The sequence below is a fragment of the Dendronephthya gigantea genome, unplaced genomic scaffold (genome assembly GCF_004324835.1).
Source record: "Dendronephthya gigantea isolate DGI-Jeju-01 unplaced genomic scaffold, DenGig_1.0 000081F, whole genome shotgun sequence".
NCBI lineage: Eukaryota > Metazoa > Cnidaria > Anthozoa > Malacalcyonacea > Nephtheidae > Dendronephthya > Dendronephthya gigantea.
In genome coordinates, this window is record NW_021163091.1 from 901,281 (window position 1) to 919,555 (window position 18,275).

The 18,275-nt window shown below is 38.5% G+C and overlaps 2 protein-coding genes across 2 annotated transcripts; both read left to right on the plus strand.

Moving 5' to 3' along the window:
• The first annotated feature begins 1,260 nt into the window (after window positions 1-1,260).
• Window positions 1,261-1,812, plus strand: LOC114532833. The gene has a single exon (XM_028554426.1). It carries the CDS (start codon window positions 1,261-1,263, stop codon window positions 1,810-1,812), a length of 552 nt encoding a protein of 183 aa, XP_028410227.1.
• A 5,823-nt stretch (window positions 1,813-7,635) lies between these two features.
• LOC114532871 lies at window positions 7,636-17,286 on the plus strand. The gene is made up of 3 exons (XM_028554464.1): window positions 7,636-7,728; window positions 13,573-13,674; window positions 15,520-17,286. Exons 2-3 carry the CDS (start codon window positions 13,647-13,649, stop codon window positions 16,848-16,850), a joined length of 1,359 nt encoding a protein of 452 aa, XP_028410265.1. The 5' UTR covers window positions 7,636-7,728; window positions 13,573-13,646; the 3' UTR covers window positions 16,851-17,286.
• Window positions 17,287-18,275: the final 989 nt, after the last annotated feature.

The window sequence follows — 18,275 nt, forward strand, 5'->3', positions numbered from 1 at the left end:
AAGGTGGTCTAAGGAGGTCTAAGAGCGGCTAAGGAGGGCTAAGGAGGTCTAAGGTGGTCTAAGGAACTAAAGGAAGGCTAAGGTGGTCCAAGTAGGGCTAAGGACGTCTAAGGTGGTGTAAGGTGGTCTAAGGAGGTCTAATAAGGGCTAAGGTGGTCTAAAGAGGGCTAAGGTCGTTTAAGGAGGGCTAAGGTGGTCTAAGTAGGGCTAAGGATGGCTAAGGTGGTGTAAGGTGGTCTAAGTAGGGCTAAGGACAGCTAAGTAGGGCTAAGGACGGCTAAGGTGGTCTAAGTAAGGCTAAGGACGGCTAAGGTGGTCTAAGTAAGGCTAAGGACGGCTAAGGTGGTCTAAGGTGGTCTAAGGAGGTCTAAGGAGGGCTAAGGTGGTCTCCTTAGGGCTAAGGTCATTTAAGGCGGTCTAAGGTGGTCTAAGGAACGCTAAGGTGGTCTAAGTAGGGGTAAGGTGGTCTAAGGTGGTCTAAGGAGGGCTAAGGTGGTCTAAGATGGTCTAAGGAGGACAAAGGTCGTTTAAGGCGTGCTAAGGTGGTCTACGGAAGGCTAAGGGCGGCTAAGGAGGGCTAAGGGCGGCTAAGGAGGGCTAAGGACGGCTAAGGTGGTGTAAGGTGGTCTAAGGAGGTCTAAGGTGGTCTAAGCAGAACTAAGGTGGTCTAAGATGGTCTCAGTAGGGCTAAGGATGGCTAAGGTGGCTAGTTTCGACGTTTAAGACGATGTCTCTTTCTCTCTTCCGTTCCAACAGGGTCAAGCTCTCTGAGAATTTGTTGAACTCTATCCCTTGATACACTCATGCCATATTTAGGCCTGAGAGTGTGCCACATAGCTCGATATCCTGATATGCAACCGGGACCTTCCAATTCTTGACCAATGACTGTAGCAATTTCATCATCATCAATCTCTTGTGCGTTTTTTCGCTGTGGGCCATAATCATGTAACCTTCTTTGAAGTGTTGACATTGAAATATCAATGCCATGGTACTGATACAATAAACACAAAATTGTTTCGTATTTATAACCAGCTAGAACGTAGCTTTCTATTACTTCTCTCTCGTCAGTAGTTCTTTGAATTGCAGCTCCGACATTAGTACCACAAGAAGAGCAAAATATGTGATTTTCTTCGAGTCGATTTCCGCATGAGGTGCAATACATGGCGACATCATCCTGACATACCAAGGCCAGAACGATAAGAGTAATATTTCAAACCATTATAAATAACATGAAGTACCCGTCGATTTCAAAAGTTTGAAATGTGTAGCGAGAATTTTGAAATGTGTAGTGAGAAGTTTGAAATGTGTAGCGAGAATTTTGAAATGTGTCGTGAGAATTTTGAGATGTGTAGGGAGAATTTGGAAATGTGTAGTGAGAACTTTGAAATGTGTAGCGAGGATTTTGAAATGTGTAGTGAGAATTTTGAAATGTGTAGGGAGAATTTGGAAATGTGTAGTGAGAACTTTGAAATGTGTAGCGAGAATTTTGAAATGTGTAGGGAGAATTTGGAAATGTGTAGTGAGAATTTTGAAATGTGTAGTGAGAATTTTGAAATGTGTAGGGAGAATTTGGAAATGTGTAGGGAGAATTTGGAAACGTGTAGTGAGAATTTTGAAATGTGTAGTGAGAAGTTTGAAATGTGTAGTGAGAATTTTGAAATGTGTAGCGAGAAGTTTGAAATGTGTAGTGAGAATTTTGAAATGTGTAGGGAGAATTTGGAAACGTGTAGTGAGAATTTTGAAATGTGTAGTGAGAAGTTTGAAATGTGTAGTGAGAATTTGGAAATGTGTAACGAGAATTTTGATATGTGAATGTGTTTTCTAACTTTGTAATGTGTTCTTGTAAATATTAATGTGGTGACACGTATCGGCCACCGTATATTTCGACTCTTCGAGCGCTTTAAAATCCCGAATGGCAATAACTTGATCTTTAAGGGACTATGATTGATGAATTAATGAAAAGGCTTGAAATTACGAGTAAAATGTATTTAACATAATAATATGATTTATTGCTGGCGAGCGCAGCGAGCCAGTACACTAATCTGAAGATTGGCCGCGTACGCCTCGGAGTCTGGGCACTATATGAGGCGAAATCTCGATTTTTGTCATTCATTCTGGCGAAAACCATATATGGTATACGTTCTATATATGGAAGTTACCTGCGTCTGCGAACCCCTGCAAGGTTATTTCCGTCATATTGCCTGCAGGGCAAAAAAACTGGCTTCGAGCCGCGCCGGTATTGACGGGAAGAAAGAAAACTAAATATCTCGGCAAGTATTTGGGCTAAAGACCCCGAAATACCGCCAAACGATAGAGCTTGAAAAGACGATTTAAATAGTATCAAACATGCTTGATATGCGAGAAAAGGTTGCATGTGGCGGAAAACTCAGAAAAATCTATCCGCACACAGTGAGCTGTCGGCTGCGCTAACAGGCACGAGTAACTCGTAGCTCAGCTGATAGCAGATAACTCTCGTGTGCTGCAGGCTTAATATGCATGCGATTTATTTATTATTCAATATTACATATCAAAGCACACCTAATCTATAAAATATTGCGCAAAATACAAACTAAAACGGTTACAGTGAGTTACTACAGTTAGTTCACATTCTCTGGATTATTTTGATATCTTTAGCGTCAAAATCGAGCCTTTAGAGGATTTTTGCCGACTTTTTAATATAAACATGCATGATGATATGAATTATCACATCACCGGCAATACTATTTCACTATAATACAAATATCGAAAAAAAAATCTGGCAAAAAAAGCTGAAAACTGACCCCTTGGTCCAATTTTACATCCAAAATCAATTTTTGGGGTGAAATTTACCCTAGGGGGAGGGTATCATAGAGTTTTGTCGCCTTTTCCAACCGCGCTACAACATTCCGAGCACGTAGTAAGCACGCGCTTAACTCAAGTGAATATTATGGCGAATTGGCAACATATCGATCTAAAAAAAGAATGTATCTCAGGAGAATTTTCTCCTTAAAATGGTTCTATTTTTATTAAAATCGGTCAAGTATTCACACAGAAATCGCAAGTTAAAATGAGGTAACCACTTTAAGATGCCATCTGATCCGATGACAATGATTTTTAAGAGTCAATACGAATGGCGGTCATAGAAAATTTTCGTTTTTGCCACTTCGTTGGCTAACCGCAAGTGAACACTGAATTTAACGATTTCTAACGAAGCACTCGTTTTATTGAGCGGTTTAACTTGCTTGAAGTCACAACAAAGGACGATTTGTGTTGATTTATATTTCCACGTGATGACAAGCGCACGACAACCGCCCCGAAAAGCCGCCACTGAAATGGCGCGAAACATTGTAGTACTGAAAATGTGTATGTAACCGTATTTGTCTACGTCCCAGTCTTATCTCCTAAGTGTTGTGGTGTACCGCTTTGGCTAATTTTCCGATGCGCGATTCGATTTCGCTCGCATGATACGGCAATTCCTCCAAGAGGAACCAATAAACCGTTGTTTTCATGCTGTTCGATTAAGTTTTGATTAAATTGGGGTAAGAATATATTAATACATGTTGATTCTGGTCCTATTTTAATAATATCACTGCTATTTCGCCGTTTAACAAGATGATGTGGTCGTGTATGGGCGCGTGGACACTTCGTAGTTTGCACAGGATTGAAGATTTAATATAACTATACAAGCGCGAATTCCAAAGGCAAAGTGTAAGACAAAGCGAATGTATCATGCGGTTTATTTACATTTTTGAACAATTGAACTTCTATACTTTTTAAAGTACGATGTGCTTCTGGATTTCGCGATCGAACATTTATAATTATAGGTTTCGCAAGGTATCTAAATGCGAATATGAACTGTATTGTTTATGTTCAGAAGCTCTATATTAAAGACTGGCACGTGCGCCGGAGTTAACGCCAGAACAGGCGTCTTGTTCTATAAATAATGGGGAGGCTCATATCTCCTGGGCCTAAGTATTAGCTAGGCCCAGGAGGTATGGAACTTCTAGTTCAATATAACAAACATACCATAGGTTATACTTAGTATAAAGGCGTATCGTATCATTCGTATGGTATGTTTGTTATATTGAACTAGAAGTTATTATCGGAACGAAAAATTGCTGCCGAAGATCTGAATTAAAAATCTGTACTTTAATATCCAAAATGGCGGATGAAGATATTCAAAAATATCTTGAGAAGTAATAAAGTTAACAAAAATCCGTAAAAGAATTTTGTACATAATCATGACGTTCTTTTAAAATAGACAAAGATAATTTTTATTGCCGCATCCCTTACCAAGGACTGCATGTATCATAGATCAAGTATCAAGGACTGCATATATCTTAGGTCAAACGTGCTCTAATTCACCTCCAGCATCAATTGCAATACCCGGTAGCATTGATTAGGTGAATAACACACAATTTTAACATCTACAAAACATTGAGGAAAGATATTATTGATAAAATACTGGTGGATAATTACAAAATGTATAATCACCCCCTCGTGCTCTATTAACACTATTAGTGTCTCAACAGACACCGCGACATCCAATTTTAAGCTATACGATAGTCGCCTGGGATGTGCTCATCACTTCGAGGTGTTCAAACTACTACACTATAAAATATTTAAAGGTAATAGGAATTTTTTTTTTTTGTGAGTGTCTCTACTTTCAAATTACATTACGTTTAGCATAGATCGTTGCCGAGGTGACATGCACGTTTAAAATTCACCTCAAAATCAACTATCGCCTTGAAAGGTTGCATGATGAACGTAAATATTTTCTGTGCAATTATTAACAGTGACAAAATACTAACGATTAGCAAAGCATAAAAATCTCTGTTTTTGCCAGATTTTTCGGGAGGTCCAAAAATTCCGTTTTCGTCTAAAAACAGGGACGAATTTGGGCAATTTGGAATCAACATCCTTCAAAAAATTTCTGAAATAACAACTTTATGGATTAGCTATACAGACAGTCGGTCTTTTGGTTAAACTATACCTAGTAACAAAGAATCTAGCATATAGAACAGTGTTAAAATGCTCAGACATGCAAGAAAGCAGTGTTCGCTAAATAATTCCAATTTCCAAACAGATTTAATCAACTTAGCTGGTGTTTATAAACCTCCGTGAAACAAATCACTCAGTCCAGAGGTTCGGTTGATTGTTAGCAATGAATGATCGATGCCTTTTATTGAGCCCCATGACAGGGTTGACATTCTTCGTTCATCCTATGAATTCTACGCCCCGGGGAAAACATCCAGACATACGAGCTGCCCACGGCACAGTATTCGCTAAAAAATACCATTGTCATGTGGTATAAAACAAGTTTTGTGATTGACACGGTTTATTTTGAGGTATAATATTCATTTGAATTTGTCAAATTTACTGCATACATTCTTCATACATGATATTGCTGAAAATTTTCGTCAAACATTTGACATTTAACAATTATTCGCCGAAGACGAGGAGAATATTCCCCGATAATCACCGAGCCTAAGGCTCGTTTTAGTGTTTTTGCACAAGTGAATTGCACTACAGGGCGACGGAAACGCACGTACACCATGTGATTAAATTACAATTTGCATTAAAAGCGTGCAACAAACGTTCAACGTCCAATCGCGTTCATTTACAGCAGGTCATTCGTCTCTACGTATGCCCATATCTTCAAAAACACAGGTGAATTTGCTTTGTTTTGCATACCATTCTTTTCAAAAATATTTTTGACAAATTGTAAACCGGTAAAGCCATTACTCTTCGTACTATAAAGTTTTGAATTTTTGAATGTATCATTTTGGATAGTGTAAATATAAAAAATCATACCTCGAAAAAGGTTCAATGCAAATTTTGTCGCATCTTTTGTGTTTTTGGCGACGGCATTTTCTTGTCTTGCTCATCTCTTTGTAAGAAACGTCAACTGCAATTTCCGTTTTGTTATATTCACCCGAAGGCGAAGGTAAATATAACAGCATAATACGTCAAATTTGCTCAATCAATATGTAGGATTTAGTATATTCACTTTTACAAAAATGCTAAAACAATATAGTGATATCGAGAAACCATAGCGGTAGTGTTACCATAGTCCTATGATATCGAGGAACTAGATCGAGCACGAGTGAACACGCTTTTCAGAGATTAAACATGCATCTTAGCAATTTTTTTTACTGTTTTTGAGGTAAAATGTGTTTCTATTTTTGAACGACTGAGAGAACTTTCTATCCAGTTGCGTGGGGAGGCTATTCTGGTATTTAAAAGGCAAATTACCAATTCCACTCACCTCGAATTCAACACTGTATTAATTGTTACTGACTTCGATGGTGTACTCATGCTAGAATTTTTCTGGTATACCTAATGCCGATAGAGCATGTGCATTTACAATTCATGGAATAATTTTGAAAATTTTGAACCTCTTACAATAAAAGCCTCTCACTACAAAAAAAATGATATGATTTTTAGGTTTTCAATCTTGTCTTTAGGTTTTCAATCTTGAACTGGCTGAACAAGTACATAAGTGAAATAAAATTACTGGCAACGACATCAATTTACCAGGATATCGAAGCCTGAAAAGTATAGCCACGAGTATCTTCACCAGTTCGTCAACTTACAGCACGTTAACATCACAACAGGCGTCTTGTTATTTCATAATTATTGCTCAAAGTCAAACTCGATTAATGAATTACCACAATAATCCCCGTATAGTAAGCAAACTTACCTGCGCCGAACCTTTGGCCTCAAACCCTAGTCGAACCTTTGGCCTCATCACATTAGTTATATAGTAGTATACATTAGTTATATTAGCTATAAATCAGTGCCTGAGAGCCTAATTATGGCATGCCAAACGTGTCTAAAGTATTAATTAATGAAAAATGTTTGTTGAAATTAAATAAATAACAGGTGAGATTTAGGGTTTTGCTATTCAATTATGAAACGGGTCCAGAAAAGTTTTAATGGTAGAGAAAGAAAAAATACTGGTCAAGATAAAAAAATCATATATTGAAAGTTCTAAAACATTGCGTTAAAAGTATCATTTACCTAATACGGAAAGTGCCAACTGCAAAATGAAAATCGATAGGCGAGAAAAAAAATGATGGTTAAATTCGTACCCAGTCCTTTACTGCGCGACAGCCTAGACCCTAGGCCTCAATGCACGCACGATTGTCTCAGACTAGTCCCTAGTCTTCCTTAGAGCGTCTTGCATTCTTGGACGTTTCCGGTTTGAACGCGCGGGAGAGGACTAGCACAAAATTTTTTTTTAAAATTCTTAATTCAAAATGGCGCGAGTAACACATTTAAATGAATTTTTTTATTCCAAATATATCCCTCGCAAAAACAAAATGACTGAAATGGCGGGAAAAGGCCCAGTCGATGGCGGGAGATGGAGTGGACTCAAGTCAACCATCATATCTTGACTTGTCACTTTTTTTTCGCCTATCGATTTTCATTTTACAGTTGGTACTTTCCGTATTAGGTAAATGATACTTTTAAAGCAATGTTTTAAAACTCTCAAAATATAATTCTTGATATATATAATCATACCGACTTCCAGAGCCTAAGTTAATTAACTATATAACAGGAAATGGAGAGTGCCGGATGTATTGTTGACTTTTCCAGTTTCCATTGAAATGTTGAGGGTTTTTCCCCGAATTGACAAAGAGGCGCTCTGATCATACTTGGACTGATTGAGTCTGATTCACGCAGTTCACCGCTACTTTTAACTGGTTTCTAAAGCAATACCACATCAGTTCCTACTTGAATAAGGTAAATTTTAATATTGTAAATGTGTTAAGGTATTGTTTGTTTTAGCCATCTGCGGCTAAACATCTCTATATCTTATCATCAGTAATCTAGTGCAAATTAAAAACGAAAGCCAAACGAATATTGGCCTAAATATACAGCATATTGTTCAGTTTGTAAAATCCATGCTATTAAATTCACAGGTTTTTAGCATACATCTTTTCTCGATTATGATATATTTTATATAAACTTCCTGAAGTATTTTCGTATGAGTACTGATGACAGTATGCTTGTAGGACAGTAGGAGTACAACTTTAATAGCTGTTAAACCAATATACAACAGCGCCAGTGAAGCCATGCCTTCATGCCATTGTGAAAATCGTATTTGTAGGTTTTATCCGGCTTTAATTATTGCCCGCGTATACGTGTTTTGCTTCTTTGACTTTGATCTTTATATTGAAATAAGATCTTTATATTAACAAGATCCCTGTTCTGGCGTTAACTCCGGCGCACGTGGCAGTCTTCAATATAAAGCTTCTGAACATAAACAATACAGTTCAAATTCATTTAGATGCCTTAACGAACCTAAATGTTCGATCGCGAAATTGAGAGGCACATCGTACTTTAAAAAGTATAGAAGTTCAACTGTTGAAAAATGTAAATAAACCGCATGATACATTTTGTCTTACACTTTGCCTTTGGAATTCGCGCTTATATAGTTATATTAAATCTTCAATCCAGAGTCTTCAATCCTGTGCAAACTACGTGTCAACGCGCCCATACACGACCACATCTTGTTAAACGGCGAAATAGCAGCGATATTTTTAAAATTAGACCAGAATCTACATGTATTAAATATATTCTTACCCCAATTCAATCTAAACTTAATCGAACAGCATGAAAAGAACGGTTTATTTGACCCCCTTGGAGGAATTGCCGTATCATGCGAGCGAAATCGAATCGCGCATCGGAAAATTAGCCAAAGCTGTGCACCACAACTCTTGGGAGACAAAACTGGGACGAAGATAAATACGGCCACACACACATTTCAAATACTACTATATTTCGCGCCATTACCTGCGCCATTGCACACTTGCGACGACGAAAAATGAAAAAAAAAGAACAAAAACAAAACCGAGGCGAATTTTCAACTCCGTCGCTGGCGCCGGAGTAAAGGTCGACACAGACCGGACGCGTGCGGCAACGCGGCGCGAATTTTCAACGTTTTTAATTTTTCAAAATCAAATAAATTTTAAACTATCATAATATTCTTGTAGATTACATAACAATAAAACATTTTGACTGCTCTAGCGTCCATAGTTTCCAAATTTTACTTCCAGAATTTTAGATGAAAACTCAAAATTCGCGTCGCGTTGCCGCATCGCGTCCTGTCTGTGTCGGCCTTAATAGTCTGACATTTTAACGTTACATATTTTTTTCGGGCGTACCGACAGCAAACTAAATTTTTGCGAATGTCAAGTTTATTATTAGTAGGTCAGCTTCTACTCGAGCAGTATCAAAGGACTGCAAATTTGGATCAATTCCACTCGCAATTTAGATCCTTCAGCCGTTCAGGCCCACATTGGTCCTAATAATGTAGATAGATAGTCTTTTAGTCGTAGGCGGCATATTTAGAATTGTAATAGAGTATTTCGTTAAGAATATAGCGGTAAACTCCATTTTTCATGCTAGGCAGATGTAAACAACGATATACTTGAATGCAGAGCTCTTGAAACACTGTAAAATACCAGTAGTCTTTCTGTACTGAAGTACCACAAGACCGATCTGGTCTTCCATATAAAGGAAAGCGCCCTTCTTCAGAAACAATTTTAATTTAAATTTTACCAGCGCCGCTTCGCGGCGCGCCCGTATCATCATAATTATGCGGGCGCGCCGCTTCGCTGCGCTGGTATAATTTAAATCAGTATAATTTAAATCCGGTCGAAATGTATCGAATACAATTGGTAGATTGTAAAGCAGACGAACAACAATTCTATAAGACCAACAAAAAGGCAAAAAAAACCTTATTTATTTATACTCCCATTTATTTATTTTTATTCATTCATTTATTTATTTATGTCCCAAACGTAATAGGAAGAGATGGTCTATAATAAAATTTATCAAATGTTGTCGTGTTCGTCCAGTCGGCCATCGACAATATTGTAGCGATATCCAGGCCGGCTTGCTTTGCTGCTGATGTCGATGCGCCTCGTACCGAGTGTCCTTTAAATATGTTTTCTGCAATCCTTGCCTGATAAAGGACATCTTTGAGCCGACGTGAGAGAGTAGCCGATGTAACCGGCTTATGTGGTTTCTTGAGCCCTAGAAATAGCAAATCCTGTGTATTGTCCGATGAGGGGCTTCAGGATATTTGCGCATATATCTTACATCTAAGGAAGCCATTATGGAACTTCTTTCTGGACATGTTAATGCCATTAGCATACATAACTTCTGTGAAAGTAGTTTTAATGTTAAGGACGCGTTCTCGCCAAGTCCTTTTAAATAGGTGGTCACTTATTGTACATCCCAGGTGTGTTGATAATGGGGTTGTGGTGGTCGGGAAATTGAGATGACTTTCATTAATCTAATCACCAATGGATGTTGACCCACTGGTTTATTATCTATGTAGACATGTGCCGAAGATATTGCTGAGCGGAGAACACTGATTGTTCTGTATTGTTTGCCTTTAGAATATTGTTCCGCTAAGAAGGTTAGAATGTCCTCTACTGGACAAAGTAGGGGATTACTTTGCCGTTCACTACCCCAGCGACTCCACTGAGTCCACGAACAGTTGTAAGATTTGGTGGTTGAGGCCTTGACGCTATTTGCGAGGAGCTCAACAGCCGTGGCTTGAAAGGCCTGTTGCAGTGAATTGTTCCCTGATATTCGCTATACGGCTAGTTTGAGTGCAGGGAACAGAGGATGAGTTCTTCCTGGATTGGTCACGTCGGTCAGTAGTCCGGATCGTTTCCCAGATAGATCGGGTACTCGATTAGCATCCCAATTAACAGGGGCCACCAAGGTTGAGCTGACCACAGGGGCGCTACAAGGGTTAGAGTTGCCTTGACCGTTTTTGCCTTGTGTAAAACTGCATTCATCAGGTTGAATTGGGGGAAGGCGTACGCGTTGAGGTTGGCCCAATTCATTGTGAAAGCGTCGGTATGGACCGCTTGGGGGTCGGGTCTCCAACTAACAAATTGGTCCAGTTGATGAGACAGACGTGACGCAAATAGGTCTAACTGGCACCCCTGATTAATGGTTTGATTACCGTGTCTTGAGTTTCCAGTCGTTCAGATCTCGTGTAGTCCGAGATTCGATGTCCGCGACTGTGTTCAATTTGCCTGGGATATGTTGTGCAGTAAGGAATATGCGTTTTTTCTCGCACCATTTCCAAATCTCCAAGGTCAGTTGTAGCAGACGAGGGCAATGAGTGCCCCCCATATTGTTTAGGTACGCTACTGCTGTAGTGTTGTCTAACTTTAGGCAAATTACCTTGTTCGTGTCGTTTTTCACAAAGGATTTTAGAGCAAAAAAGGCTGCTTTCAGCTCTAAGATGTTTATATGGTCCTGGGTTTCCACCTGTGACCACCTTCCCCCTGTTCTTAGCGCTCCGAAGGAAGCGCCCCAGCCCATCGTCGATGCGTCTGACGTTATCGTAACATCTGCCGTGGGCGGGAGAATGCGACTTCCTTTCAACAAGTGAAGATTTTTTATCCACCATAACAGGTCGGTCTTTGCCGCATGAGTCAAGCGTACCTGCAGGTCGTAATTTTGTGTCTGTCTTAGCGCGCTGATCTGAAGATTTTGAAGCTGCCGATAATGCAGGGGAGCTGACCAGACTGCTGGTCGACAGAATTCTAGAAGGCCTAGTACGCTGGAAATATGTCGAATAGTTGGCTGTTGTTCGTTGACAAGCTGTTGGCATTCTTTGCGAATTGCCTGTATCTTGGCTTCGGGCGGAATGAAAAACATTTGTACAGAGTCGATCAGAAGACCGAGAAACTGAATCTTTTGGGTTGGGATTAACATCGATTTGTCGTAATTTATTAGGAATCCTAGAGACTTTAGAAGTTGAATCGTTATTTGTTTGTTGATTGAGGGCAGCTACAGAAGGGGCCATTAACAGAATATCGTCCAAGTAAATTATCAGTAAATAATCATATACTTACCTTGGCTGAAAAAAATGGACTGTGTGACTCCGACCACGAAAGAAAAAAGTCGAAGAGTTATGCTGGGGGGGGTGGCCCTTTATGCAAGGGGCCTCTTCCTGCACTTTTTTCTTCAGCCTCAGTGCTTTTTATGTGTGGCTCCGACACGGAATGACTCCGTCATACCAATTGTATTCCATAAATTTCGACCGGAGAGTGTGAAGTATAATTAAGATTTGTATCAAAATATACAGTGAAGAGTTACAATATGAAAGATTTCATTCCTCAAAGCCCCATTTAACGTTAGTCAAGGTGGCTAATACAAACGGAATATTGATCTACGTGTGTGTAGTAAACAATGATGGATTGAATGCAGAAAATCGGCAAAATAAAGAGAAATTCACATGCGGACTATTTCTCGGATAGTAAAAAACAAATTCCGATTCGGACAAGACATCTTGAGAGTCAATAATATATGATTGAGACAAGACACAGGTTCAGACCGTAAATTTTCGACTTTATTTCACAGCCATCTTCATTCATTCTGTCTGAAGATGACTTTGAAACTAAATTCGAAAATTTACAGTTTCTCTAACCAGTGTCTTGTTTGAATCATATATTGACCCTCTATGTCATGTCTATTCGGAATTTGGTTTTTAATTTACTTTTTTAAATTGTCGGCAGCATGGTGATGGTTTTTTACAATACAGACGTTAGTTTTCTCTCCCTTATGTGTACATTTACTGTTTTCTTTTTCGATTCTCCCCTCGAATCTATAGCTTCGCCGCTGCTGGACAAAATGTCGCTAAACAACCCTTTTTATTGTTAATTATACTCTATAATACCGATAAACAACTCGAAAAGCTTCGTGAAAACTAAAAACCCAATTGAAGAAATACTTGATGAATAATAAAATTAAAAAATTATAACGTTGTTAATTCATTCTGAAGCAGTCATATTTTAAAATTGCCCTTTTTAGTCGTTCAACACGAAGTTGAAATTGCCATTCAACTTCGTGTTGAAATCATATATATAGGCAGCCCAAATATGCGTTATAATTTGAACGCGAGAAATTTCTCGGGAATTTGTCAACATGGTGTAATAATATATACTTACATATGTAATTATTATGTATTAATTATATTTTATTATATCATCCATCGCAATTATCGCAACGATCAATAGAATTCTATCGAGCCATCCAATTTACTGTAGAGAGTGAGGGGAAATTGGCTTTTTTGGATACGTCGTATGTTCATAGAAATATCGTAAACCTACCCATACTGACAAATATCTATCCTTTTACTCACACCACCCAAAATCCCCTTAAACAGTCCGTGTTGCAAAATCTTTGTGTCAAAGAGCTGGGGCTGGTTGTATAAACTACATTTTAAGCAGTTAATAATAGCTAACTTATTCCAAATGTCCAACTCTGCCACTAACGATCCCAATGTATTGAGAGGGAAAACTTTTGAAATGAAATTGTTTAAAGTTCCTGTCGCGACTAAATGTAACTCGTCAGAGGGTAAATTTGAGTTGTATATGATTTCCACTAGAAATCCATTTAATCCTGTTGTCTGTTAAAGCCAATTGGATGTTAAGGCCAAACGTAGTACCAATACAGGCAAAGCGGGATGTATTACTACAAATCTATCAATGAGATGTGCTGTAGTTCCGCCATCTTCTTAAAGTAGACTTTTTTGCATTATTTTCTATTTAGAAGTCAATCTTTTACGAAGCATATATAGACATCATTGTTAATAAAACTGCAAACAAACAACAAAGATACAAGCAATGAGCAATAAAACTGGCCAGAATAGAGGTAAAGTACATCGATATAACATGGGGTTTCGTTCAAATTAATTGTTCCAAGGACTATTTCAATACGGAAATATTTTAATTGTATGATCAAATTAGCACGCTGGTTAGCAGATCACAATCTGAAATTGCAAATCACCATCCGATTGATATGGATATCGATCGCTCTCCAGCTGAGACCTTTTACCTTTCACTCTCTTTGTTTCCCCTCTTTAAAAAAAATACCCCTGAAACTTGCGTTAACATCCGTCTGGCGCAGGCTTAATTAGTGTGGTCAATAAATCAATGGTCAATTGGGAACGATAGGCAAGTCATCACAGGTTTTAGCATCCGAGAATTTTTGAGTGGTGTGAGTTGTTCAAAACACGTGAGTCGTGGAAACCAGTAAATCGGTTAATTTACAAATTTGGAAAACAACTCAGGTATTTGGTAAAGAAATTTGCGTCACAATGTCAACAATTTGTAAAAGTATATTCAAAATTGAGTCGTAAACGTGTCAATAAAATAGATTACATAGTTCTGTGTTTGTGTTCTGCACCAGAGACGTAGGAAGACGTGGAAGACGTACACCCCAATAATATATCTAGGGGAGCTGAAAATCTTATGAGTTTCGCCCCCTTAATAATACGGTCCTTAAAAAAGAATGCTTTGAAATTCAAACCCTACTTTTAATTCAACATAACTTACAAACGAACTAAAGAATTAAAATCAAATAATCCATATTTAATCCACATTACTCAACTGAGTAATGTCTAACTTAAAATTTGATATTCTTACATATGAAGTTTGAACGAGTAGTTTCCGAGATATTCGCGTTTAAAGACACAGTATAACGTTTTGAAATTTCTGAAAAATCAGCAAGAAATGGCCTGTTAAATTATGGTTTCTTGTAACTTATTTTTTAGTTTGCTGAGAAAATTCGTTTTTTACTTGTTCTTATTCCTCTGCAAATTCATGTCAAACGGCAACAACACACTTTCTTGCCCGTATCAGCATGCATCAAAAGACCATCCCGTCCAAATTGCGACATGACCTAAGAATGGCTTCGCGAAGTTCTCCCAAGTTTTAAGGTTGGTGGTCATGAAGAACTTCCCAAATCTGCTGCTTTAAATAGCCTCAGAGGACATGAATTTGCAGATGAATAAGAACAAGTAAAGAATTTTCTTAAAAAAACTAAAAAATAAGTTACAAGAATTAAACCATGCTACGAATGGAATGTTCCGGGAGAAATCGCTTTTACACAAAACTCACAATCTCGCACCACAAAAAATTTGTATCATTGACGAAAAATCAAGTTTGGTATTGATGTCGGCAAAGCAGGGCAATTCTGGCAAACGCCGAATTTGCAACCATTGCAAAAATGGTAGAAATCGCCGTGTTTGCACGATCGGCCATTCCAAATAGACCTTATGGATAATGGCGTAACAAGCCGTGACACCTGCAGGGAATTCTGGTCTTAATAGTCACGGCGGGTAATTTTGAAGTTTGAATTTTTTGCCGTGACTACTGAAACCAGAATTCCCTGCAGGCGTCACGGCTTGATACATCATTATGCATAAGGTCTATTTGCACTATTTGCCAGCAGGAATATTTGACCCAGATTTGAGAAAAAATAATTTTAAACTTCAGTAGCCGGTTTTACGAAGGCTGGATAGCGCTATCCACCGGATAGTGATTTTTTCAAGCATTGCAAAAATGCTTCAAAAGTACTAATAAAATTGTAGATTTTGATCCAACAATGAATAATTCTGCTGTGAAGAACATTCTGTTCTTATCTTAAGTAGGAACTCTGAGTACACCTTTTTTTACTTATTTATATATGTATTTGAATGCATCTGTGCGATTTCAGGGAAATCAACTTCGATGGGGAAATTTGATAGTGCAGAATATGTGGTTCTCTTAGGAGATGTTGGTTCAGGAAAATCTACATTGGTCGAGAAACTTACCGGGGAGAAGGGAAGGAGTTCTGACTGCAGTACTAGTTGCACGAAGACATCTGAAGCTGTTTGTGTTCCAGATGGCAGCCTCATCATATCTGATACACCTGGAAGCAACCCAATGGATGAGGAATTGGAGCACAATGTTTGGATAGCAACAGCATTCAACTACAAACCAGTCTCAAGGCTGTTTATTGTGGTTAAAGCTGAGAATCGCAAGGACAATGTTATCCGTAACATAAGCGAATACGCAAATCGTTTCCTGGAACCCGCCGAGATGGACGTATTGGGAGTCCTCGTTACACACATGGATACGGTGAAATGGACGGAGGAAGAGTTTAAGCACGACGTAGAAAGAAAACTCGGTATCGACACAGTTGTCTTCTCAGGTATGGACACCCAGGGAGACACGTTGCTGAGCAACGTCCTGAAGACCTGCACGAAGAAACACAACCTGACGGTTGATGACGAGAATTTTTTCAAATTTTTCAAACTTCACAGCAACCACAGGGAAATTCTTCGCTCTACTAGAGAAGAAGTTGAGCAATTTTCTGCTATGAAGCAAAATTTTGATGAAGCTAGGAAGAGTTACACTGGCAAGGATCTTGTTGATCTTGTCTTTGAATTTCAAGCATACATGACTGACCAAATAGTTCAGGCCCAGCAGAGGTTATCTGAGAAGAATAAGTTTACCTTTTACGGCGATGGTGCGGCAGACGAAGCAAGTCATGTTGCGAACTTGGCGAATCAACTTCGAATGATACTGTACGATATCAGAGTAGAATGTGTTGGGTATCAAAGCCAGCATGGTGTGTCCCAGCTGCGCAAGTGTCCACACTGTGGTTTGATTTGGACCAAGGTAGAAGGCTGTGATGGTGCTACAACCTGTGGAAACCGCCCCAGCTCCGTCAACGACATCAGAGATTCGGCGTTTTCTGTTCTGGCGACTTTCAGCTTTGAATGGATCAAAAACAAGTTTAGCATTATCAAGCGTGGATCAAAGAACGTGAAATCTGAAAAAAGTTCCTCGTCCAATTTCGCTGGCTGTGGCAAAACAATCGACTGGAGTGGTATGGCTACCGTTGCAGTCCCAGATGAGTTCAGTGAGACTGTGAAAGTTTGCACAAATGATATAAAAATGCTTCCCCCTTCTGCATCTGGTTTCCGAAAACAACTGGCTAACCGGTTACAAACATGTGAAGTGGCGATGAAACAATCGAGCGAGCGGAACATTTCATGTTAAAGAATACTGAAGCAGTTTTATTTTGTATTGTATATACGAAATCTGTTCTTAGTTGTCTTGATATTTTTGGGATTTGTTCATATTCTCACAACATCATAACGTCTTTTGTTGTGTTTTACCTTCGATTATTGGCTTTACATGATATCGAAAGTGGAGTAGTGTCCCACAAACTACTTGGGTCTAAATTGTTTTGTTGTATTTGAATGCTTTTCGAACTTTTAATTAATAATAAGCAACATCTAACATTTTAACTTGTAGTTTAGCGATTTTGACTTGAAATAAATCTATATTTTTGGAACAAATCAGTAACATCAAGGATTGACGCCTGTCCGCATTCCAAAAGCTCACTCACACTCAAACTCATTGAGCATGCAAGCGATCTTAATCTTCTCACAGGGTTTCCATACATGTATTTGCAGTCGAATAAAAACTTGATTCTCAGTGTTTGACCTTAAATTTTTCCAATAGTTAAGAAAAAAATTTTCATTAATCAGTAAAAATAAAATTTGTATGTCACACTGAATGAGTGTGAGTAAGCTTTTTCAATACAGGCGTGAGTATATCATATAGTTTGGTCTTCAGTGTGTTAGCGCTGCTGATTTGGACGAACTCCATGATTTATGAGCGAACCTGTAGCTAAAATTAATATACCTATAATGTAAAAAGTATAAGGGCCGATATATAGATTGGCAGATAGATTTGTAGTAAGTACTCACTAGAAATATTGCTCTCTCTTCAAAACCTCATATCGGTTAACACACAGATAACACACTCTCAAACACACGAACTCTAACCTTCTGCTATCCTTTGAAGCTTTATACATTAATATAGAAAGCCAGTGCTAAATAATGGTCTAAAAGCGTCAAAAGAACTCGCGGTCTCAGTTACATAAAGTTGTTTTCTTTGAAGCAGTTCCCTGCTATGTGTGCATGCTAAAGCCAACTCGTTAAGTTGAGCATGCACGGTTTCAAATTTAGTTTAGTTTTTTTTACATCAAGAACAAAAAACGCGTCCTGCTTATTGATAACACAACGTGTTATCGAAAAATACCTATATTCAACATTCTTGGTGGCACAGCGTTTTCTATACGCGTTATTTCAAAACAATGCGAACCATGCTCATTCCTTGCAATTAAAGTACTAACATCGCAACTTAAGGTTTTTAGCCTTTGGTGAACGGCTGCACGTACAATCGTGAACGGCATCGTTGATCGGCTAAAACACCAGTTTAAAGCTATTCTCATATCTGATTTTGTAAATGACTACATCTTGTGCATTAAATATGTTCTTCCATATCATGAAAACTAAACTATTTACATCGAAATATGTCAGCTCATTTGTTTGCCCCCATACAAAACATGTATTCTCCCCTATTTATTTTCATACTAACTCTCCTGACGAAGGCCCACAGGTCAAGTGTTTAGTC

Bases quoted from the DNA above. Each gene is read 5' to 3' on its own strand.
- LOC114532833 (XM_028554426.1), top strand. From the start codon at position 1,261: ATGTGTAGCGAGAATTTTGAAATGTGTAGTGAGAAGTTTGAAATGTGT.
- LOC114532871 (XM_028554464.1), top strand. From the start codon at position 13,647: ATGAGCAATAAAACTGGCCAGAATAGAG. The intron at 13,675-15,519 runs GTAAAGTACATC...GTGCGATTTCAG, and splicing joins TAAAACTGGCCAGAATAGAG to GGAAATCAACTTCGATGGGG.